General features: G+C 36.0%; 1 protein-coding gene across 15 annotated transcripts in view; it reads right to left on the bottom strand.

Moving 5' to 3' along the window:
* The window catches only part of WDFY3 (WD repeat and FYVE domain containing 3), a 351,860-nt gene that overhangs the window by 123,363 nt on the left and 203,002 nt on the right, over positions 1-25,495 (bottom strand). For 14 of the 15 annotated variants that reach the window (XM_064285618.1, XM_064285625.1, XM_064285619.1 and 11 more), the window contains 8 exons: positions 23,077-23,544; positions 22,075-22,176; positions 17,742-17,935; positions 12,812-13,269; positions 10,921-11,004; positions 6,281-6,458; positions 4,655-4,869; positions 1,055-1,167 (listed from right to left, as the gene is read on the bottom strand). In XM_064285618.1, coding sequence (XP_064141688.1) covers positions 1,055-1,167; positions 4,655-4,869; positions 6,281-6,458; positions 10,921-11,004; positions 12,812-13,269; positions 17,742-17,935; positions 22,075-22,176; positions 23,077-23,544 — 1,812 coding nt within the window. The remainder of the gene's footprint in view (positions 1-1,054; positions 1,168-4,654; positions 4,870-6,280; positions 6,459-10,920; positions 11,005-12,811; positions 13,270-17,741; positions 17,936-22,074; positions 22,177-23,076; positions 23,545-25,495) is intronic. The other variant, XM_064285626.1, reaches the window with a different exon arrangement.

Here is a 25,495-nt window from a genome sequence, read left to right as displayed (position 1 = left end):
CCTCCAGTTTTCTCTCACTATTTTTTGCTTTTTGTTCTAGCCATTCTTCCTTATTTCCATGATCTAACCCTTTTCTTCTAGTCTAATTTTTCCCCTAACCTGTATGTACTCCTTGGCATATGACTTCAACTATTTTATCAGTATTTTTAATTTCCTCTCTCTTTGTTCTCTTGCAGCAAACATCCTGCAACCCCACAGCTTGTTCATAATCCAACCAAGTACTCTTTAGTCCAGGCAGGAAAGGTTACTTTGAAAAGAGAGAAATTATGAATCCTCTGAGAAAGAGATATTCTCCCTTCCAAGCCAAGGGTTATTCTGCTCATCATTCTCATCTCCTCTGGATCTTTACAACATCACTGATTCCCTTCTCACCCCAATGTTCCTTTTCTCTATCAATCAACCAAATCATGTTTCTCCATTTAAAATAACAAAAACAACCATGCCTTCTCTTTCTTTTCTTTCACAGTCAAACTTCTTGGAAGAATAGTCCTACTGTTTGAGGGACTGCTCTTACAAAAGCCACTAATGTCATATTAGCTATAGAATCCAATGCATACACCTCAACCTTTAACTTAATTGATCTTTCGGCAGCACTGGACAGCACTGACCACCCTCTCCTCCCTCGGCTTCCTGCACTGCCCTCTCCTGTCGTCTCTCACTTGTACAGTTAACCTTTCTCGACCTTCCTTGTGTAAAGACATCTCTTCTCTCAACCTTCAACACGTGCTCCTGAGCAACTCTAGTTTGAGGAACAGGAAATCTAGTTTTAGAGCTAACCTTTTTGACCAAGTCACTTACCCTTCTGAGTTTAAGCTGCTTCACCTGTAAGAGGAATGGATTAGACAAGATGAATTTTAAGGTCCCTTTCCACTTCAGGTTTCTAGGATTTATTATAACGTGATTCCAGACTCTTAAGATCTTGTCTCATTTACACAAGGAAAGACAGATTTAAAGTACTTTAAGCACACATTCATTAGGATCATTTAAGACTATTCCCCACATGAGTTCCTGTTATAAAACAAACCTAAAACAAGAACTTCAAAGGAAAACTTACTTCTCATGTCTGGCTCGTAACTCAGTGAACTTGGTTTGTGGACCCTATATTGTTTTAACAGTTTTTTGTCCCAGGCACCACAATTTAAAGGACTTGCCAAACGCAAAAACTCCCTAAAGAAGAGACAAATCGAAGTGATTATTTGGTGGAGAACATTACGTACTGTATTTTTACACAAATAACAAGCACCTTCTACATTTGTTTCCCAACCATACCCTTCCCCCCAACTCCCCCTCGAGGTATTTTCATGAGCACTGCTATACCAATTTTTTTCTACATATTGCTGTAAAAAAAAAAAAAAATTAGCATAGTACACTTTTGACAATATCTTATGGGGGGAGGGTGCAGCTGACAAACAGAAGGTGTACGTTATCTATGTAAAAATATGGCAATTCACAAATCAAACACAAAAAGAAATTAATTATAACAGACTAGCTAAAGTACAAAAAAAGCAAACATTTATCATAAAATAATATACGATGTTAATCATTTAAGTTTTAATCTATCAACATACACCTATATATATCCATTACCTATTTTTCAAAATTCACTTTTCTTTCAGAAGTTAATAAAAATGTGTCAGAAGCATCTCATATTCAAACCAAAAAATCAAACCCATTGCCGTCGAGTCAATTCTGATTTCGTAGTGACCCTACAAGACAGAGTAGAACTGCCCCATAGGGTTTCCAAGCAGTGCCTGGTGAATTCAAACTGACAACCTTTTGGTTAGCGGTGGTAGCACTTAACCACTACGCCACTAGGGTTTCCATTTCATACTCGACATGTCTAAAATCAAAATTTTCTCCTTATACCCAAACTGCAGCTTTTCTTACATTCTGTACCTCCCTGAAATATGCCTTGATTCTTCTCCTTTCATTCACTTTCTACATGTAAGCAATCAGAAAATCAAGGGTTATCTTGATTCTGTCCTCTTGTCTCCATTCCTACTGCTATGACCCAGATCAGGCGGCTTTCCTAATCCTGAGATAGTGCCTTAACTGCCTCCTCTGATGAAATCTTGCCCCACCTCAATCCATTCTTCACTATAGTAGGTATTTTTCAAAAATTAAAATCTACTTATTGTCACTTCACTGCTTAAGACTCTTCAATGGCTGTCCATTTCTGAAGATGGAAACCCAAACTCCCAAAATGGCTAACTTATAGTACCATTCTTGAGATAATTTCCACTTTACTCTCTGCCTTCGTTGTTCCCATTTTATTCCCATTCATAGACTATGTTCAAGGCATACTTAACTTCTTTTAATTCCCTAAACATGCTGTACTCTTCCTCTACTTTATATATCTGGGCCACTGTATCTGACTTTATCGAGAATATCCATTTTCCAATGTGAGAAAACCCTTTTTCCAACATTTTCACCTGGCTACTTCATCTCCACCTTCATTTTATAACTTGACATTTCCTCTTGGGAGTCTCCCTTGAGCCACCTTCACAAAGTCTGGGTAAGTGGGCCCTCCTATGAATTCCCCTAGCACCGCTATTATATAACTTAACACACAATATGCTAATTTCCTGGTTATCTGAATGTATTTCTCACTAGACAACTATGCATTTTTTGTGAGCACAAGCCTTCCTTTTCTCCTTCACCAATGCTTCCCCAGGGCCTAGCATATAGTAGGAGATCAAAAAAATGGAGGGATTGAGTTTTCTAGATCAGGATATGGGAGTACTGAAAAAACGAAATTCCACATCTGTAATCTTAAAAAAAATGCTGCTGCTAGCTTTATTTCAAGCACTATAATGACTACAGAATATTGGGAAGGACAGAATATGAAACCTATGAATTATGTTCTCTTGGAATGTGATACACAGAAATATAATAAATTTTGTAGGAGTTGCACATAATAAGATTACTTAATATTCAGTCATTTGTGTCATCTCAAGTTAAAAAAAAAATACATCTCTGAATTTTCACTTTCCTACAGCAAAAATTAAAATGTTTAAAAGTCAGGTGCCCTTTGCCAGTTTTTCATGTAGAGTGTTCTAACCTATGACTTATAAGCAGCAAGGTACTCACAGCATCATATGACTTATTCCCCTGAGATTTCATTCACTGTGAAAACTGAGCATATCCAAATAGCCGGTTTCCATTGCTTCCTCTGTTTATCTAACTAAAAATAAAAAAATTTTTTTTTAAATATTTTTATTTTTAGTTAGATAAACTAGGCAGGATAAATTATTTGGTAAAATACTAGTTCTAGGTATGATATAGTCTCTTTCTTGCTCTGCATCTGTTAACTTTTAAAGGATCAGATTATCAATAAGGATAGTGGGAAATCTCAACGCTCTTTTCAAAACTTTTACGTCTGTGAGTATAGCCATACGAGTAGGGACTGACTGTCTCATTCATCTTGGTATCATCAAGCCCTAGCATGCTGCCTGGTACAAAACTGTTCAACAAGTGTTTATTGCATGAGTCTATCTTAATTCACCATTAGTTTGGAGTCAGTCAAAAAACAAATAAGAAAGTTCGACCATTTTTATAAAAGCCCCTAAAAGTTTTAAAACTTTAAAAATAGAAGAAAAGAAAATCATCTAATTAAGAAAGTTGCTTATATCCCCCAAAGTTCCATGGTATATGAGTATATATTTATAAGGAGGAGAAAGAGATGATTTACACATGAAATCTGTTTGGCTAGGCAATTTCAAGGTACACAGAAAAAAAATCTTTAAAAGTAGCAGTAGGCAAGTTTCATCTCTAACACATAGAGCACTCTTTCTCTTCATTAAAAAAAGGTTATATAAATGTATTTTTTCAATGGTTAAACAAACTGTGATACATCCATACCATGGGATACTACTCTATAATAAAAAGTAACAAACTACTGCTACACTCAATATGGCTGCATCTCAAGGGCATAATGATAAATTAAAAAAGCCAATCTCAAAAGGTTACATCTAATGATTTCATTTACACAGCACTCTCAAAATGACAAAATTGTAGAGATGGACAATAGATTATCGGTTTCCAGAAGTTTGAGGAGCACATGCGACAATAGAGGGGTAACACCACGGACATCTTTGCAGTATCTTGATTGTTTGGTGCTCATACAAATCTATACATGTGATAAAATAACAATGAGTTATAGGCATACATCATACCAATGCCAATTTCTTGGTGGTGATAGTCTACTACAGTTACGTATGACGTTACCATTTGAGGAAACTGGGTGAAGGGACATGGCACTACTCAGTACTATCTTTTCAACTTCCTGTGACTCTATAATTATTTCAAAATAAAAACCTAAAAAAGTATTTCTTAAGAATTTCTACATATAAAAAGTTCTTAAAGTAAATGTAAATCATAGATATTAAACATGATTTTTTTAAATGAGAGCTAGATCCAACTGGAAGAAATAGCTAACGGACAGAAACATTTTCTGTTTACTAATAACTGGATTTGTTTCTAAATGCTATGTGTTAAGCATTTTGCCCCTTTTTGTTGTTGTTTTTGTTTTGTTTTTGCCCACAGCTAATTGAGTACATGCTCATCAAAGAAAGAACTCTTGAATCAGGATGACTCCAGAAACGGCCATTCCTAATTGTGAGCTATTCAAATGTGAAAAAGAGAACTTACTGACCTCAGCACCATGGGCTCCAGGGCCTGAGAGGCTAATCGCTCAAACATGCGCTGGAGGGGCGGGTGCAGCGCGTGGTCCTCATCCGCCAGGGCGGCACTGCATCTCTGCAGTAGTCGTGCATGAAGACCAGCTTCGCACATGACTTGCTGGTTTCTTTCTGTGTGCACCAGGGATTGTAAAATATTTGCCACAGCAAGTTGAAGGTCCAAAGCATGCTAAAGTCAACAAAGAAAGGCAGATCACTGGGACATTCTTAGGGAGATAGGTGACAGTTCTTTCTGCAGGACGTATACCTTTTAATGTGAAGTCTCTACATGCTTCACAATACCAGCTCAGAGTCACACAGCAATTTCAGAACAAAAAAGAGGAAAAAAAAGTTCTCGTTTTGCTAAGAGCATAGCCAGATGTACTCTGTTTTCTTCCAAGTCTTTGTTATGACTATATAGCTAACAGTACTCCTTTTTACATGCGGGTGTAAAGTCTTTTTCATGGTGGGTATCATGGACTGAATTATGTCCCCCCAAAAATGTGTGTATCAATTTGGCTGGGCCAGGATTCCCTATATTGTGTGGTCGTCCTCCATTTCGTGATGGTAATTTTATGTTAAAGAGGATTAGGGTGCGATTGTAACACCACCTTTACCCAGGTCACACCCCTGATCCAATGTAAAGGGAGTTTCTCTGGGGTGTGGCCTGCGCTACCTTTTATTCCACAAGAGATAAAAGAAAAGAAAGGAAGCTGAGAGTTGGGAACCTCATATCACCAAGAAAGCAGCACCTGGACCTGAGGTTCCTGCGCTGAGATGCTCCCAGACCAAGGGAAGACTGATGACAAGGACCTTTCCCCAGCGCTGACAGAGAGAGAAAGACTTCACCTGGAGTTGGTGCTCTGAATTCAGATTTCTAGCCTACTGGACCGTGAGAGAATAAACTTCTCTTTGTTAAAGCCATCCACTTGTGTTATTTCTGTTATAGCAGCATTAAGCGACTAAGACAGTGGGTAAATAACCAGCTTAAAAGAAGACTTATGGTTTACACTTGTGATAACTTTAGGCCTCACATCAAACCCACCGCCATCCAGGCGATTCCAACTCACAGTGACCCCATAGGGTTTCCGAGGCTATAAATCTCTACAGAAGCAGACTGCCACATCTTTCTTCCGTGGTGCCGCTGGTGGCTTCGAACCCACGACCTATCAGTTAGCAGTTGATCGCTTTAACTACTGTGTCACCACAGCTTGAGGCCTTACAAAATTAGTCACCCAAACTCTTAAGTGCTACAAGTCAGAAAAGATAAATAGTATATCTTCAGGCAGTTTTCTTTCTGAACCATTTATTAATGATTTCCACAGCTTAGCAGGAGTCTAGCATTAGAAATAACCATTTTGGCTACATTCATAACAATGTAATTGTATTCTAAAACATACATATCTATCATTCATTATGAAAGTTAAGAATCAAATAGAAAAATCCTTTGTTTTTTTTTTCCTTTACCTACTTTAGTATGTGATATGAAGTGGTTCCATGTCACTTTTTGTCATTCTTGCCCCCAAACCCTTGCTCATGCAATCAGACACACGTCCTTAATACTCATGAAAAATAGGAAGGAACTAACGTATCGCACTTACTTCTGGCTGTGTCACTGACCCAACAGAGGCCAGGAGGTCCAGGATAGCAAGCATGGCCCCAGGATGGATGACGACGGCGTCAGAACTCTGGAGAGATGAAGCTGCCACATGTAGCTTCAGGTCAGCAACATTTTTAGGAGTGTAAACAGGGGGAGTTGAAACAGAGTGATATGCATGCCTATAAAAAAGAAAAAAAAAAAAAAAGGTAATTTGGTACTGAATTTCAACCACACATTTTTCTCTGTTTATTGTCTTCATCTCCTTTCACCTTTATCCACTGATAAGCAAAAAGCCTGTAGGTCAGGGATGGGTTACAAAATCCCATAAGGTGCGATATTATCAACTCTCAGTGAGACATGTATTGAAAATTTAACAGTCAATTCTTTCAGGTCCTTACACGTCTTTTACTATTTGGATTGTTTCATTAAGTAACAGCACCTATACCAGAAGGTGTAAAGGCCAGATAAAATCTTAGTGATTCAAAGCTCTAAGAAGGTGACAGTTTTGGTAATGGGTGATAAGAGACCAAATTAAACTAAATCTCTCAATGGATTTTTTTTTTTTTTTTTAATTTACCTATGTTTTTAACCTTTCCTTAACCCGCGGGTTGCGGAATCAAGAACAAACAAGATCAAGGTGGCCTACGCTATAACTGGGTCAACTGAATCAGGGTTGGCTGCCTGAAAAATACATTAAACATTGGGGAGTTTTCCTGTAGTTACATTTAGAAATACATTCACCTTTTGCATCTATCCCCACTACCACTGAAAATACCTACCACAATTTTAAAAACTTAAAAGGCATAGTCTAAGCCTGGCCATGCCCTTCACCTACATATTTCCTCTTGTCAATGATCTCCACTTTCTATTTTGAACTATTCTTCTACCAATTCATGAGTTTTGCACAGTTTGCATTTTGGCACCAGGAAACAGATGCTTGTGGTCCCAGCCTATGGGAGCTCTTTGTTCCAGTGGCTCAGTCTCAGCATAATTTGTCTAATGCTGAGCTCTGTCACCGAGAGCAGTGTAGTTTCAGCTCCTGGCACAAGAGCAGCTTGGAAAACAGATGCTTTACATCAGCGACTGAGGGGCAGAGAATTGGCATGGCCATGTTTTGGAAGAAAGTATCATTCACTTTTAAACAGAAATTACAGGACAGTATTCAACTTCACTTATAAAAAAGCACACAGGATCCCCTACTTAAAAATCAGTGTATCTTCCATCCACTTATGTCTTTTTTACACCTTGTTTTTTGCTCAGAAAGCTTTAGTTTCTAAACTTAGGAAGGGATTTCTAAAGGCTTACTGCTGCTACTACCAACAGGTATCCTCTTGCTGTGTTGCTCACTTTATTCCTTAAAATAGTTTGATCGACCTAGAAAAAGGATTTGTAATTCCTCCACAGGAATTCCCAACATTTGAATTAAGAAATTCCATAAAAGTGTTTTAATTAGAGCTAAAAAATAACTCAAATTTGAGAAAAAGCATAGATTTTAAGTGTATATTTTAGCTATAGATCTTTGAAAATTATTGCTGAGTTAATAGATTTGATCCAGATATGAACTTAAATTATGAGCATACCCCAAAAGATACCTCTGTGTCTCTGGAAACCGAATGTTTCATTTTCTTGTCTTATATAGGACCCCTGGTGGCATAGTTCAAATCCACCAGCCACTCTTTGGAGATCCTATGGGGCAGTTGTACTCTGTCCTGTAGGGTTGCTATGAGTAGGAATCAATTTGACAGCAACGGGTTTGCTTTTGGTTTCTTATATAAGAAATTAATATTCTGAGGAAATTACATTAGCTTCTCTTAAACTGAAAAAAATTACAATTGTAGAAATCTAAAACATGGTGTTTATTAAATTTAAGTTTATTATAACACGTGTCTTATAATGTTAATTCTTACTCAGTCACTTAAGATATTCTCATAGGCTTCACCACTTTTTATATTTAGGAACTATGATAAGTTCATTTAATGATTAGTTTTCAAGCAAGACCTATGAATTTGCAAAGGTTAAGATAAAACATTACACAATCTAGTTAATTTTTAAGTTGTAGTTACCTTTCAAAGTAATAGAAATCACAATTTAATATTTAAATGTACGTTACATATATTTAAGACTCATCTACCATTTTTGAGAATACATGAGTATTTTAATTCAGAATTTGCTCTGCTCTAATGATCGTAAACTGTAGATAGGCATTGAACAATGGACGTCGTGTCTGAATAACTAATACATGCCAGCTTTTTCTCCACTGCAGATATATCCTGGAGGGTCTTTATTATTTTGTATTTCATTTTCATTTCCTCTAAATCTGACTGAATATTTAAAAACAACCAAATCTGTTGCCATTGAGTCAATTCTGACTCATGGCAACCCTACAGGGCAGAGTAGAACTGCCCCATAGGGTTTCCAAGGAGCAGGTCGTAGTGGATTCAAACTGCTGACCTTTTAGTTAGCAGCCAAATTCTTAACCACTGTGCCACCAGGGCTGAATGTTATTATTATTCAACTCTAACTCTGTTCCATTATTCATTTTGAACATAGATAATCACGAACTAGATCATGAGTTTTAGTTTTCTAAGTATGAAGTTTTACTCCAATTCTTAAAATAATCAGAGAAGAGTATCTAGGCTTTCACAGGTCAGACCAGTATGACAAGCTCAAGGTAATGTCCTCCTTGGTATGTGAATACTTAAAATGTACACAAATACAGCACCTCAGCTTTCCTCTTTGTCAACACCAAAAAAGTCCATTTTGTCAAAAAGATACCCATGAAAAAAAATTATGTTAATTCATTAAGGGAGGTTTTAGAGATAGTGGACTAAAATTCTCATTTCAAAAATCAGTATATTTGTATTCAGGAAATGAGAACATTATTTTCTTTATAAGCTTACAGTTCTCAACACTTAGCAAAATGTGTGCAACCTGACTAGAAGAGCAACCTGAAAATGTCAACATTGACCTTGTTATTATTAGCAAGAATAGTACTGGGAGCTCCTTCTCCTTGGGGTAACGTCAGCCTGAAGGCTGATGTAAGACTCACATGGACTAACTACTAGGGCAGTTGGTACAGTGACAGTTTTAAGTCAAAGGACATCGTATTTTTTAGATGTAGCTGCTTTACAAATGATGACAAAATGTTTCTGATTTAAGGTCATAAGTAACTCATGAAGAATACGAGGAATAAAAGAGTGAATCCTAACGGATTTTTTTCTTTTTTAGTATGTTTCTTCACTGTGTGAATTTCTACAGAAAGTATTTTTATCATTTTGGTTACTACTTTAAAAATGCTAAATATTTTCTAATATATCAACTTTTAAGCCTTAACCATCATGATAGAATCACTATATTTTACAACTGTGATTTTTTTTTAAATAACTATTTAGAAATTGAAACTATTTTTCTAACATAACAGCAGTTCTCTGGGACAGTAAGCACAACTGAATAGAAAAATACAGTAAGTCAAGTGAAATTAATCTAGTTTATGATTTCTTGAATTAAGAACAAATGCTCTTTTTAAAAAAATACATGGTAGTTTTAAAGCACAAATATATTGAACCTGAAATTTGTTCAAGACTATCTGGAACTATGACATGATTTACTAGAAGAAAATGAGTTGTAAGCCCCAGTGTAAATTTTAAGAATAAAAGGAAAATATGTCTTTCCATATAACTAATGAATATTACTACTGAAATAAAGAACCTGTAACAAATACTTTTGACCCACTAACTCCTTCCAACTATGTTGAAGATTTAAAATCTGAACAATAGAAATAATAAATGACATAACAAAACTCCATGATTCATTTTTAAAAAGCCACAATGGAAGGATATCAACGTAAGACTTAAGGAACTGCACTTCATTATGAGGAAAACAGGAAGGAAGAATATTTGGCGCCAACTGCACAGAATATGATCTTTTAAAATACAGGTTGCAAATGGAATGATAAATGCATCTTACGTATAGTCTCATCAATCAGCTGCTGATTGTTTAAATTCCCAAGCTTTATATATGAGATAGACTGGATCAGCTTGGAGAGAGATTTATACAGACCCAATGACAGTAAAGAGCTGGGGTAGGTTTGTATTCACTTTTTTCAAAGTTCAGCTTGACATGCCTCCATAATAGCATTACATTTCCACTGGTTGAACCTGCTTGAGGAAATACACATTTCCCTGTCAGTGCTGTGGAATAGTGCTGTGGAACAGTGCTGTAGAATAATGTTAAAAAACAAAAACAAAGAATGATCCCAAACACATTTAAACTAAAAAAAAAAAAAAAAAAAGTAAACAAGTACTCTACCTAAAGGCATTAAGTCCTCATTTCTAACTTATTTTTTAAAAAAGACATGCCTGCTTTGAAAACAAATGTGTATTTTAGTCTCAATAACAGAGCTGGATACCAAAATTCTACATGTACTTTGTATCTTTACAGCATCAAGATACTTTATTCATAAATAAATTCAGGAGAAAGTTGATAAATTTAAAACCTAAAAAAAAAAAAGCAAATAGAAAGCAAAAAAAAAAAAAAGATTGAAACTATAAAAATACAACTACCACACAAACATATAATTAAGCACAGAAACAAAAAAGAACCCACAGAAATGAAGATTGACTTCTCTTATAAGATCAGTACCTTTTCCTGGACAAAGCTGGTGTACCCCAAGGAGAGGGGAGAGAAGACTCACTTGTCAGGCAAGGAGGGATCTGTTCTGCACGACTACAGACAACAAAACAGACAGGGTGGTTTAGAGAGGTTAGAAGAAAACACCAGGTTTGCAGTTGGTTAGTTTCACAAGAAATACCGGTAAAAGTTTAATAAAGAAATCCTCCATACTCAGCAGGAACAAGGAACAAGACTCCAACACATGCACTGAGTAAAACAGAAAGCATGCACAAGGCAGATGCTTATTCCATTAATGTTAACATTTAACACATTTATTAAAGTATTGTACACCCTGTGTTTGGCAAATGAAACTAAAAATGAGGTATACTAACTAGTATAAGTAAAAATACAATAAAAAAAGAGGTTGAATCCTGGCAAATTTCTAATTTAAATAACTTATCCTTAGAGTGGAGCCCTGGTGGTATAGTGGTTAAGGAGCTTGGCTGCTAACCAAAAGATCGGGGGTTCGAGCCCACCAGCCATTCCTTGGAAACTCTATGGGGCAGTCCTAATCTGTCCCATAGGGTCACTGTGAGTCGGAATCGACTCAACAGCAATGGGTAATCCCTAGAATGGAACCCTGGTGGCTCAGTGGTTAAGTGCTCAGCTGCTAACCAAAAGATAGGCAGTTCAAACCCACCAGCCACCCCTTGGAAACCCTATGGGGCAGTTCTACCCTGTCCTATAAGATCGCTATGAGTCAGAATTGACTCATTGGCAATGGATTTGGTTTGGTTTTGGTTTGTCCCTAGAATACTGTACTATCCCTTTTTAAAAAAAAAAATAAAAAATTTTATTTTCAAGAAGGGAAGAAATCACAAAGTTATCTTACAATATTTTGATTTTCATATCCAAATATTAAGGACTAACAAACATTCTTAAGTAGAAATATTTCAGTAGATATTTCAAGGGATACAAAACCTATGAGAAGCTCTACCCAATAGAGTTCCTTGGTTTATTTATACGGGCAATATGGAAACAACTAATTTATTTTACAAAACACAACCATGGTTACTGTTAAAAGCGATAATGCTTAAGACAGACAAATTAGCAGTACGATGACTCTTAATGTTACTTTCAAAGTGAGAACTTAATTGAAAACACAGTTTAAACACTGAAAATAAGTGATTTATGTAAAGCAGCTCTCCTATGACCTCCCTTAGAATCCTGGACTTCCCCGTCATAGAATCTATCAAAATAGATTATAATTGACTAGTCATGTACCTGTATTCAAGCTAAAGGATGGCAAAGATCAAGACAGTTTTGTGTACAGCTGAATCCCCAATGCCTAGCACAACGACTAGCATGCTGTAGGTTTTCATTAAGTCATTTGTCTAATGAAGGAATGAGTAAATGACTTAAAAATCTGATGGATTCTTGAACCCTCAGTGTTTCTTAGGGAGCTAGGTCATTTTTTGAGGATTATGAAATATTTTACATGGCAGAATATCTATCAGCCATCTTGAAACACTTTTAATCATAACCATATTCTCCTGTTGATGATCAATATCTATAAGTCCATATGCACCTAACATTTTGGGGAGTAAAGCGGAAAATGAGAATGACAGCTAATGCCACCATTAAAGCGAACTTCATAGCAACTGCTGCACTTAGTGCAATAACAGCTAAATGAATCTGAATTTACAAATACACAGACTTCAATGTTGAATATTTCAACTCCAATACTGAAAACTTCAACTTCAGAATAATAATATTCACAATTAAACTGATACGCCTCAAGCAAACGGGAGAAAAGATTCATCTGTTTTCATTTTCTTTCTGATTCGCCTTGTAATTCAAGCCTTAGTGTTGAAGTCATGCACAGTGTACCCTTTAATCATAGAACAGAGCAGGGCCATACCTGTCAAAAGAATCTGTGGCTACTTTGTAGAGATAAATAAAGAGTTTACTGCAGTGCTGTAAAGTGGGCGACACTGAGTCCATAGAGAGCACGTCTTCCTCTAGAAGTCTTTGAAATGGCTGTGTATTTGAGGGGAAGACATTCATGGGGCTAATTTTTCTTAAGTCTGAGAAGCAGCCAAGAAATCGAACAGCATCTGCCAATTTCTCATACTGAATCTCAGTTTTGAAGAAATGTGAGTTGGCTGGCTCATAGCGCATTGCTGCAGTCAGCGTGCAGAACACAGTGTGGAGAAGTTCAAACACTTGATTCTGGTTTACTTTCTCCCAGCCATTCTTGGGTGGAGAACTCAAAGATCGTTCCATAGCAACAAGCAAGGATGTAATGTACACAAATCCTCCAACTTTTCTAAAAACTGTTCTTGAGCGATGGCTTTCTCGAAGGACTAACAGGAGAGCCTGCAGGGGACAAAAACCAAAGCAAACAAAAATAAACTCATCATTCAAATTAAAAAATAAACACCATGCATGAACATTAAAGGCAAACAGCATTCTGTGAACATTTGACATGAATGCTTTTGCCAACTATCCAAAAAAGCAATTCTATGAAGTGTATCGAATAATTTGGAATTAAAAAATGGTACTTTAAAAGCAGAAGATAATTTTAGGAAACACTATCACATTTCTTTTGCTATAAGGCTATAGTAAAAAAAATGACTGAAAAGCTTTTCTGATGTATTTGATTAATAATGATTATAATGAATTTTTCTATAATGAATTTGGTGATTTTACAGAGTAATTTTATTAGATAAGTAAAATACGTATTCTAGTATAATTTTACACACTTGCAAAAACCTGCACCTCTCTTTGTGTACACAAACGATTTTTGCTAGGAGGGATACAGGAGAGGTGATGAGAGCAGTCAAGATTTGAGTTGTTTTGATTCACATAAAGTGACTGTATTCTGAGATTTGGAAAAAAGATTCCTGTCAGAGGATTTATTAGACATTCTTTCTGGCAAAGCGCCGCAAGATGCCTGAGAGCTGAAAGCATGCCCTTTCCCAGAAAAGCCGTAAGGGCTAAGAAATAAAATCTAAAGGCAAAATAGGTAAAATAAACTTTTATAACTATCACTTATTTTCTGAATTACCATGTTTTTAATTTAGCTTATTATCATGTATAAGAAATAACGCATAATAAAATTAGCTAATGTTTTATCGGGCACTTTGTATTAGGCAGTCTGTTCAGTGCTTTTAATCCTCTTGACAGCTCTGCATGTTAGGTACTATTCTTGACCCCACTTTAAGAATGAGGAAATTGAAGTACAAGTTGGTTAAATAACTTGCCAAAGACTGCACAGCATATAGCATGGCAAAAAACCAAACCAAACCGTTACTGTCTAGATGATTCTGACTCATAGTGACCCTACAGGACAGAGTAAAACTGCTCCATAGGGTTTCCAAAGAGCACCTGGAGGATTCAAACTGCCAACATTTTGGTTAGCAGCCGAACTCTTAACTACTATGCCACCAGGATTTCCAGAATGGCAAAGGTAGGGTTTAAAAGTAAGGTTTAAACTCAGGCAGTCTGATTCCCTGCTCATGCACTTAACTATGACACTATACTATCCCAAAGAATAATTTGAAATCTGTTTACAGATACACTGGACTCCTTTTTCCTCAGTTTTGGCAATTTTAATGCCATAACAGTATCTAATATTACTTAATTCACAATTTAAAATTTTCCCAATCATCGCATTTTGAAAATGTTATCAGTGGTATGTGAAAAGTGGAATGGCTAACCGCTAATAGACATAATTACCTTTTTGAAATACAGTGCTTCAGAAAAGATGAGGACTTCCTCATACTTAAGCCTTAAGTTATTAAGGCAAGAAATATATAATCTGTGGGTGAGTATATGTAAATAAAACTTCAAAATACAATATATTCCTTCTGTGAATCTGAAGTCAATAAATTGCCATTTTAACAATATTTGGTAATAGTATAGTTTCCGTATCTTGTCAAATTTAATATACTGCACTTAAGGCAGCAGTCAAGAAATTAAACAATGTATGATTTGGGTAAATCTGCTGCAAAAGACCTCTTTAAAGTTTTAAAAAGTAAAGATGTCACTTTAATGACTAAAGTGCATTTGACCCAAGGTATGGTCTTTTCAATCACCTCGTATGAAAGCTGGACAACGGAAGAGGAAAACAGATTATTGATGTATCTGAATTACGGTGTTGGCGAAGAATACTGAATATACCATAGAGTGTCAGAAGAATGAACAAATCAATCTTAGAAGAAATACAACCAGAATGCTCCTTAGAAGCAAGAATGGAGAGACTCTGACTCACTCACTTTGGATACACCATCAACAAAGACAAATTGCTAGAGAAGGACACCATGTTTAGTAAAGTAGAGGGTCAGAGAAACAAGGGAAGCCCTCGATGAGGTGGACCGACACAACAGCCACAGCAACGGACTGGAACATACTAACAATCAGGAAGATGGCATAGGGCCAGGCAACATTTTGCTCTGTTTTGTTCCTAAGCACCTCTATGCCAATACTAGCATACTGCACTTATGAAAATACCTCACAGGGAGCAGGGCGTAGTTGGCAAAGAAACATAGAAGGTGTACGTTATTTGCATTCAAATACGATAATAAAATAAAATACAAAGTGGTCATTATACTCACTTAAAACAGGATGCATATACAATAGCATAAAGAAAAAATGCAAACTCATCATTGCAGATTATTCCAAAGCAATTTAGTGGAAAATTCAAACCTAGTTACTGGAAATGACATTAATAAATTAATTAAATAAAGACAAAAGGAAATAAAAGAAATATGATTCTAGAAGGTAGCTATCCTTCCTGACAATTCTGAAATAACTAATTCCCGTTATGTTTGTGGCTGGAATAGGGTAAGAGGACTAGGAGGGGAAGTCAGAGAGGAGGGGGGCCAGTTCACAAGGGCTTGGTAGGCTATGTTAAAGACACTACCTTCATTTGTTATTATTTTGACATAATTTTAGACTTACAGGAAAACTGCAAAATAGTTAAAAGAAATTCCAAAGGTCCTTCATCCAAAATCTCCAAATATTAACATTTTATTTACTCTCTTTCCCGCTTTCTCATTCTCTCTTTGCCCTTGTTCTCTGTGTGCCACTTTGCCCCTAAAGGCTTCACGTGAAAGAAATGCCGCCCAGTCCTATGCCGTCTTCGTGACTGGTTGTGGACTGGACCTTTGTGATCCACAGGGTTTTCACTGTCTGATTTTCAGAATTAGATCACCAGGCCTTTCTTCCCAGTCTGTCTTAGTCTGGAAGCTTCCCTGAAACCTGTTCAGTATCATAGCAGCACACAAGCCTCCACTGACAGCCAGGTGGGGGCTGCGCATGAGATGCACTGACCGGGAATCGAAGCTGGGTCTCCTACCTGGAAGGTGAGAACTCTGCCGCTGAACTACCACTGTCCTATAGTCCACACAGAGACTGCAAAGATTCAAACACGGCCCCTACCCTGCTCTACAAACTTGGGCAAATTATTTAACCAGTTTGTTTTTCAGTTTACTGGCTATAAAACAGGTGTACCAAAATTACCTGGCTCATTATAAAGATTAAATAAGTGGATGTATGTAAAGTATATAGAACAGTACCTGACACATAAGAAGTAGGCAATAAATGTTGGTTTTTATTAAAATTATAGTGATTGCTGGTACTTGGAAAAACTATTTTACATATTTAGTACCATGCAGTTTTATGTATTCTACATATACAAAATAAAACTTATAAATATAAGATTTAGTTAACTGTACAATTTTGGAAAAACTTTTAGAAAAACTGCAAAATGGGAGACTTATCTTGCCATGCTTGCTAATCACGTTCTTTATTTATCTATCCATTGTTGTTAGTTGTTGTTGATTCTGACTCAAGGTGACCTTATTTAAAATAAATTGCATTACTAAATTCACTTTGAACTGAATTAAAACATTTCAATTTGATTTTAAAAATTTACTACATAGCAATACCAGTGGACACACTAATATGAGTGTGTGTGTGTTTGAATCTTTGTAAAGCATAATGGTGTGGCTGAAAGAGCAAACCAAAACCCACTGCTGTGGAGTTGATTCTGACTTGTAGCAACCCTGCAGCACAGAGTAGAACTGCCCTACAGGGTTTCCTAGGTTGTAATCTTTACGGAAACAGACTGCCACATCGTTCTGCAGAACAGTTGGTAGGTTCAAACTGCTGATCTTTCGGTTAGCAGCTGAGTGCTTAAGCACTGAGCCACCTGGACACCTTTGTTGAAAGAACATGGGGTTTAAAATCTTGGATTCAGCTCTATTACTTGAAGTTGTATATCAGCTATATGATCTCTCTGAACCTCAGTTTTCTCACCTGTAAAACGGGGCACTACTTACTTTACAGGATAGTTATGAAGTAAATAAAAAAGCATATGTAAAATTCCTAATGTAGTGTCTGACATCTACAAGAATACTTACTATGTGTGTGTGTATGTATAAATGTCATATACAGCATCTGATTTAACTGAGGCATAACGTTATGAGTGATATTAATTTAATAAGTAATATGTGGATTAAGAGAATTTAGTATTTATTAGGATGCTACACTTCACTCATGTACTTCTCAATTTAGGGATAATTCCTGTAAGCCAAGATAATTACTGTAGAGGTTTATGAGCAGTAAGTTAATACACACTGAAAGACATGGATGATGGAGCTTTTTCAGTCTTTAATGTACACAAATTTGTATTAAAAAAAAAAAAATTTCCCCCTTGGTTAATTAAAAAAAACCCAGTAAAAAAATTTAGATTTTTGGAATTTCTTCATAATAAAGACAAATCATTTAAAAACAGCCATGAGATTTTAGCTGTCGAAGAGTAAACATGCACTTATCAAAATTACCCTTAAAATGTCAGTCTTCAACTGCAGTTCCGTTGGTGGGGCTGAATGCATTAGCCCCAGGAGAGTGCCCATGTCATCGTCGCCATTTGGAGAGAGCACCAGCTGCTGGATAATCATCAGGGCGTGCTGCCGGCACTGAGGGTACTTCACTATGTTGTGCGCACATCGCGCACCTCCAAACTCGCGGAAGATTCCTTGAAAGAGGGGGAAGAAAGAACAACATGGGCTAACTTAACACTCTCTGAGACAAGTCAGATGAATTACAATTCCAGTCTTTTTATAGGTAGAACAGCTGAAAAGAATGCAAATAAAACCCAACCAGCTATTTTACTATTTAAATGACAATACAAAATTGCACAGTTTCCCTAAATTTTCATAATGCAAGAATACTGCCCTGATATGTTCCACCACGTTCAAATTCTCCAAATCTAGAGCATTTAGAAATGTCATAGGTAGACACTAGGAGACACAATATTTTTAGGTAAAGGTTTTAAGCTGAAGAGTACTGAAATCAATTTATGTAAAAGGCTTTTCAGATGAACAATAGCCAAAAATAAATGAGATTTAAACTGCATAAGTCTTCCAGAATAGGAACAAAAGGGAATGGAATAAATTATTCTACAAATTATTCTACCAAGTGAAAAATTACAAGCAACCAAACCTTTTAGTTAGATAGAGCACATGAACAACAAAAAGACAAACTCCGCAACAGAAAGCAGCAGTGACTGTACTGCTCCGAAGTTTTATGTGGTTTGATTTATTTAATGCTCATCTTCCACCACAGCACAGATGAGGAAATGCACATACAGAAGTTGAGTAACTTCGCCAAGGTTACAGAGCTAAGGAGCAGAGCAGGATTTAGGTCCAGGTAGCCCGGCTCTAGAGCTGTGCTCCTGCCCACTAGCTAAACTGCTCTCCTATCGAATACCAACCTTGAACATAATCACTATTAACAGATGACTTAAATAACTAATTAGTATTTGCTCCCAAATAATTGTCTGACTCTTTGTGCTTTTGGAATAACTTGTATACACCTCTATTTTAGCTTATATCAAATGGTCTTATTATTTGTCTGTATGTTTGGTCCCCCATTAAACTTGGATTTCCTCCTGGCTTGTGTTTCAATAAATCTTTGTTGAGTGAATAACTGTCAGTGTATTTTGCTGTAGCACCCACTGTCCTTTTTCTATTTATGTGATTTCCTACTTGCTAACTTTGTAAGAATTACATGACCTTGAAGTGAGAATAAGTCATGTTTCTGAGTTTTAGCACATGGATATCTGACATCTCTTGGCTACCTGAATGTTGTGTTTACTTGTTTCGTGGATGCCAGCTAAGGTTTATTAGATAAGCATAATGGCTAGTATTTTTTGAATACTTACTATGAGTAAAGCACTGTTCTAAGTCCCTGACAGCTAGTAACAACTTTCCTAACCAGGAAAAGACAGTAGTTAAGGAAGAAACTTTGTGAAAACATGTTTGACACTTTGGGAGCTATATTAGGTGATTTTTAGTCACAGAGAGTAGGATCTCCACTCCTACACATTACGTCCAAAGCCTCCTTGTGCAACTCTAAATCATGTCATCAAAAGCTAGTCTGCCAAGCAACTTCTTGCTAGTACGCACTTTCTCCTTACTTATCAACCATCTCATTATCTGACACTTCACATTTACGACAATAGTAAAAAATCTACTATCCAATTATTTTGTGCAGTAACGACATGTCTGGCAGTAATGAAATACAAGGCGCAAGGCAAGAGTTACACTGGCTTTGATGGTTAATGTTATGTGTCAGCTTGGCTCGGCCATGATTCTCAGCGGTTTGGCAGTTGTAGAACGATGTAACTTGTCAGTTATGTAGTGATGTAACTTGGCAATTATGTAACAATGTGACCTGGCAGTTATGTAACGATGCAATTTGACAGTTATGTAATGATGTAACCATCCATTTTGTGATCTGTGGTCATCCTTGATTTTTGTGTAACACTGATTTCGCTTAACAACCTGGTCTCTGGAACCTAACCATGTCAACAAGTGTGAAGGGTGTATTCTTATGCTTCTGAGTATTTCAGTCAACTGAAACTAGTCAGTGAAAATTAAATTGTGCGTTACACCACAGAAAAACTGTTAATATATTAACTACTAAACATCATTATACTTATTGTTTAAATTACCTACTAAATTAATTCAATTCTATCTTGACATTTGCCAATACCGTATTTAAGAAATTCTTGTATAATCGCATGTTTACATCTTTCTCCATTAGGCTGTAATTCTCTTGTGGCAACAACTGTCACATCTTTACAGCTCTAACAGCTAGCGTAGTGCTTAGGACACAAACCTGATATATTTTGAATATATTAAATATTCAGTTTCTCTGCCTTCAGGCTAACAGTCATGCATTTGTACATTTATTTGTTCATTCATTCCCTTAAGGCTTTCCATAACACTTAAATAAAACCCAAGTTTCTCACCATGGCTTAAAAAGCTCTATATGATCTGGGCTCAGTCTACTCATCTAAACCCATTTCCTCCTCAATTAATTTTCTCAAATTTTATTGGCCTTGTTGTCTGACATGTTTTGGAACTTGGTTAAAAAATGTCAAGTAATCTAATCTTTTTAAAGCAGGAGGCATATTTTACAAATAGTTGGACAAGACTGAAGAAATCTGAGACCGAAGAGAAAGCAAAAGATTTAATGAATAAAGTTTACCTGGCAAAAGTAAGTTATACTACAGAATCATTATTCAATTATTTCCCTAGGGTTGCAACATCATAATACTTTAACTTGAATTACTAAAAAATTAAGAAAATCATCATAAGAAGCAAACATTTGGAAAACAAGTAAGTAGAGTCATTTGAGTAAGCCTAAAAAACAAACACAAAGCCTACATTATATTAATTCAAAATTAAAAAAAAAAAGAATAAACACAAGGGACACGTTAAAAAGCAATAAAATATAAGTACATATTTTGAGATAATAATATTATATATCTTGTAATAATTACGTATTTTTAATTAATATATTGTTGCTGCTAAGGTGCCACTGAGTCCATGCCGACTCATAGCAACCCTATGCACAACAGAATGAAACACTGCCTGGTCCTGTGCCATCCTCACAATTGTTGCTATGCTTAAACCCATTGCTGTAGCCACTGTGTCAATCCATCTCACTGAGGGTCTTCTTCTTTTTCGCTGGCCCTCTACTTTACTAAGTATGATGTTCTTCTCCAGGGACTGATCCCTCCTGATAACATGTCCAAAGTATGTGAGACCCAGTCTCGCCATCCTTGCTTCTAAGGAGCATTCTGGTTGTACTCCTTCCAAGACAGATTTGTTCGTTCTTTTGGCAGTCCATGGTATATTTGCTATTCTTCGCCAACACCACAATCCAAAGTCATCAATTCTTTGGTCTTCCTCATTCATTGTCCAGCTTTCACATGCATATGAGTCAACTGAAAACACCATGGCCTGGGTCAGGCACACCTTAGTCCTCAAGGCGACATCTTTGCTTTTCAACACTTTATAGAGGTCTTTTGCAGCCAATTTACCCAGTGCAATCCATCTTTTGATTTCTTGACTGCAGCTCCCAGGGGTGTTGATTATGGATCCAAGTAAAATGAAATCCTTCACAACCTCAATCTTTTCTCCATTTATCATGATGTTGCTTATTGGTCCAGTTGTGAGGATTTTTATTTTCTTTATGTTGAGGTGTAATCCATACTGAAGGCTGTGGTCCTTGATCTTCATCAGTAAGTGCTTCAAGTCCTCTTCACTTTCAGCAAACAAGGTTGCATCATCTGCATAACTCAGGTTGTTAATGACTCTTCCTGCAATCATGATGCCCCATTCTTCTTCATATAGTCCAGCTTCTTGGATTATTTGCTCAGCATACAGGTTAAATAGGTATGGTGAAAGGATACAACCCTGATGCACACCTTTCCTGCCTTTAAACCGTGCAGGATCCCCTCGTTCTGTTCAAATGACTGCTTCGTGATCCATGTACAGATTCCTCATGAGCACGATTAAGTGTTCCAGAATTCCCCATCTTGGAAAGGTTATCCATAATTTGTTATGATCCACAAAGTCGAATGCCTTAGCACAGTCAATTAAAACATATCAATACATGTTTTATTAATATACATAAAATTAATGTATATTAATATATTACTAAAAGTTAAAAGTATTACATTTCTAGAGACATGACAGTACTGTCATTGACTCAACAGTTTTTTTCTCTAAGTGACAAGAGCACTTCAGAAGCAATCACTAGAGAAGACAAAATCAGAGGTAACCTCCTCCCAAAGCGTTTTCTAGTAGCTTTTCTAATTACCTGCATTTGTGTTTGATCCTTGAAGAAGCAATGTCAAGGTCTCCATAACCAACAAAGCCAGGTGCTTTTGGTCTTCAACCGAACTATTATTTCTTGAGTCCCCTAAAATAAATGTTGAAAGGTTCAAATCACAGAAGTGATCGGCTTATTTTTTTCTTGATTCAGTTTTGTTTTAACAATTCCTTTCAGTATTTAATATTCAGTTTCACTACTAACACAGCCTACACAGTACAACCAGTAAAAATGACACACATGTCCAACATCTGCCAGAAGGAGGCTCACAATTAATGTTTACAGATTTTTACTTCATGATAGTAAGGAAGTTATTCAGCAAATATTGAAAATGAAAATGCCAATGTAAAATATATACTTTTTACAGGGGTTTTCATAGTCAAGGAGGTCAACAGAAGAAGGCTACATTTAACGCATCAAAATGAATGCAAAATTTATGGCTACCGCTACCTATTTAACTTGTATTAATTCATTCAACACATTTAATACTAATTGCCAGGTTCTACTGTGCTTTTATCATATTTCTCAGAAAGGATGGGAAAACCTCAAATTTTTTTAAGGTACTTATGATAATGTGTGTGTGCATAAAACATCACTAAAAAGATATGGTTATTTTCTGTTTATATTAATAAAAACATTTTGAAGTATCTACATATTTCAAGCATTTACAGAAGCTTTTAAAATTCCCTGTTAAAAGCATAAAGTACTTGACACTAGTCATGTGAATCATAAATGTCTATTCCAGTTTTTACCTTACTTTAAATTCTCTTCTGCCACAATGACATGTTTCTAGGCTTCCCTTCCCCAGTTCCCTACTGGAGGTTGAATGAACAGTTAACATTAAGATGTCACATCCTAATATTCACAAGGATGTCACAATAAGGCACATTTGTAAGTGAGTCAAAGCAACAATGAAGCAAAAGGCAAAAACATCAACAAACACTTTTACTGAACCCCTTTTGTCAAATAACATTATGGAAAATGCTTTACCTTGTTCACTGAGTGCCTGAGTTGGATCCTTCAAGAGAGCCGCGTATTTATGCAGAAGGTTGACCATGACCTCAAGAAGGCCCACCTCCCTGAACACATCTTTAAATATGTAGTCATGTCGTGTAAACTTAAGAAGTGTTTTCATTGCAATAATGCTACAGTGGTAAGAAGAGCTAGATTTTAAGAGGATGCTAACGCTAATAAGTTCTTTACAAGGGATATAATTTAAGCTAAAAACAATAAACTCCAGCATCTCAAAGTATTTGTTTTGTACTTCTGGGAGTTTAGAAATCTTCTCTGCAAACTGTGACAGTGTGTGCTGTGGCTCCAGGATGAAATAGTTGGCATTGTCAGCCATGTAAATATTTGTGATAGCATCAAGGATGATTTGGGCAAGGAAATTGGTTTTTGCTTTTAAAAATGCATTCTGAAGAACTGCAAAGGCCTGGACGTTTCTCACACTGTGACCTAAAACAGAATACAAAAGTAGGTGATACATGATATTTTAATCACGGCAAACCAGTCCATTTAACCACTAAACTGTAACATTTATCAACTACTTACCAAGAACATACTCTGTTTTCACCAAAGGTCTTTTTTTTTTCTTTCATATGGCTCAAATCATTTAATTTAAAATAACACTGATTAAAAACCTTTAATACATCATTATAAATATTCCAATTTAAGAATAGTTATCTCTTGTGCTCCTTACAATAATCCTACAAAGCAGATCACTAGGAGTAGAAAATTTTGAGTTACAAAGGAAACTCAAAATTATCTAGTTTGATCTATTCATTTTATAAATTATATGAATTTTTCTGAAAAAAGAAACTGATGTTCAAAATGGTTAAGTGACTTGCCCACGGTCACCTGACTTTTGACTCTTAGGGCAGCATCCTTTATAATTAACCTTGCTTTAATGTCTATAAAATACAAAAACATTATGTCACGGGATCCTCACAATGACTCCAGTAGGCTCTAGGTTACATATTTACATACCTGTTATAGATGAGGTAATATCAGGTTAATTTTGTCAAATTAATTCTCTTATTACAGGATTACACTATTGTAATTAGCTAGTATGGTAAAATCAGTACCATACTGATTAACCGAATAAAGTCTGAAATAGAGAATATATTGCTGAGCCACTTTTATATTACTCATATTACTCATACAAAGAGTTAATTGTGGAATACTCAAGCTAGAGACTATAAATTAGAAGTTCTTTTAGAAATTCTTTTTTAAAAATTCATCTTAAATAAAATAAAGCTTCGGAACGCTAAAAAGCATGCCTAGAATTCTACCACATTTATTGCACAGAGTTTAATTCTATTTAATAGTCTCATTTAAAAGTTTCTATGTAGCTTATGCACTGAGGATAAATCATATTACAATAAATTTGATAACTCCAATCTAAGTTACGATGTTTCAATGTAATTTTCTCAAGGTTCAATGTAACCTTGGTATTTTCTAGTAAATCCATTTAGTCTTCTTAATTTAAAACAACTGCTGACTTCCACATTATAAAAATTTATTAATGTGCACAATGAAATTTAGATAACCAGATATGTTGCTATCTCTTGGCTAGTTAAATTTTACACACAAATATCATGTGAAAGAAATTAGATGTCTCCAGGTTCAAATTCTCTTGGAATGGTTATTGTGCATTTAAAAAATATTAAACAGTAAAACTAGCTTGCATTTTTTACATAACTAAGCATTCTTAACGATAGAATACGTTTTCTTAATAAAAGATGACTGGACCTTTGGCTAGATGAGGAGTCAAACATTAGGAAGTCTGGGTTATGAAAATTTATTCTCTGACAAAATAATATAATTATTTTTGTACTTAGGTTTACTTAGTCTTAAATAAAATATAAGCATTTATAGCTCATGCTTTCCACACAGATCTTACAGGTACAGAGGTGGGTGCCAATCAAGTGTCACCCATGTAAAGCAGAAATTCATGGAGCACAATGAATGAAATACTGTAATATGAATTTCACTGTTTGATGTTATGATATTTCTATAGTGTTATTTTCAAGTATTTGATCTGCTAAATACTGTCACTTAAATACTTATCTAGACTTAAACCATAAAAAGCACCAACTTTAATGAAAAGCATATTGGTTTTCTACATGTAACATAAACAAAGAGCAACCCAAGTCAGGGAAACCCTGGCGGAGTAGTGGTTAAGTGCTACAGCTGCTGGCCCAAGGGTCGGCAGTTCAAATCCGCCAGGCGCTCCATGGAGAGTCTACAGGGCAGTTCTATTCCGTCCTATCGGGTCACTATGAATCGGAATCGACTCGATGGCACTGGGTTTGGTTTTTTTTTGTTTGTTTGTTTAACCCAAGTCAGACTATTTTACTATTTTTTTTTATTCATCCGAGAAGCTCAAAATGAGAAAAAAAGAGAC

This window comes from Loxodonta africana, chromosome 5, assembly GCF_030014295.1.
Source record: "Loxodonta africana isolate mLoxAfr1 chromosome 5, mLoxAfr1.hap2, whole genome shotgun sequence".
Classification (NCBI taxonomy): Eukaryota; Metazoa; Chordata; class Mammalia; order Proboscidea; family Elephantidae; genus Loxodonta; species Loxodonta africana.
Note: the sequence above shows the minus strand (reverse complement) of the source record. Positions and strands in the feature narration are given on the sequence as shown.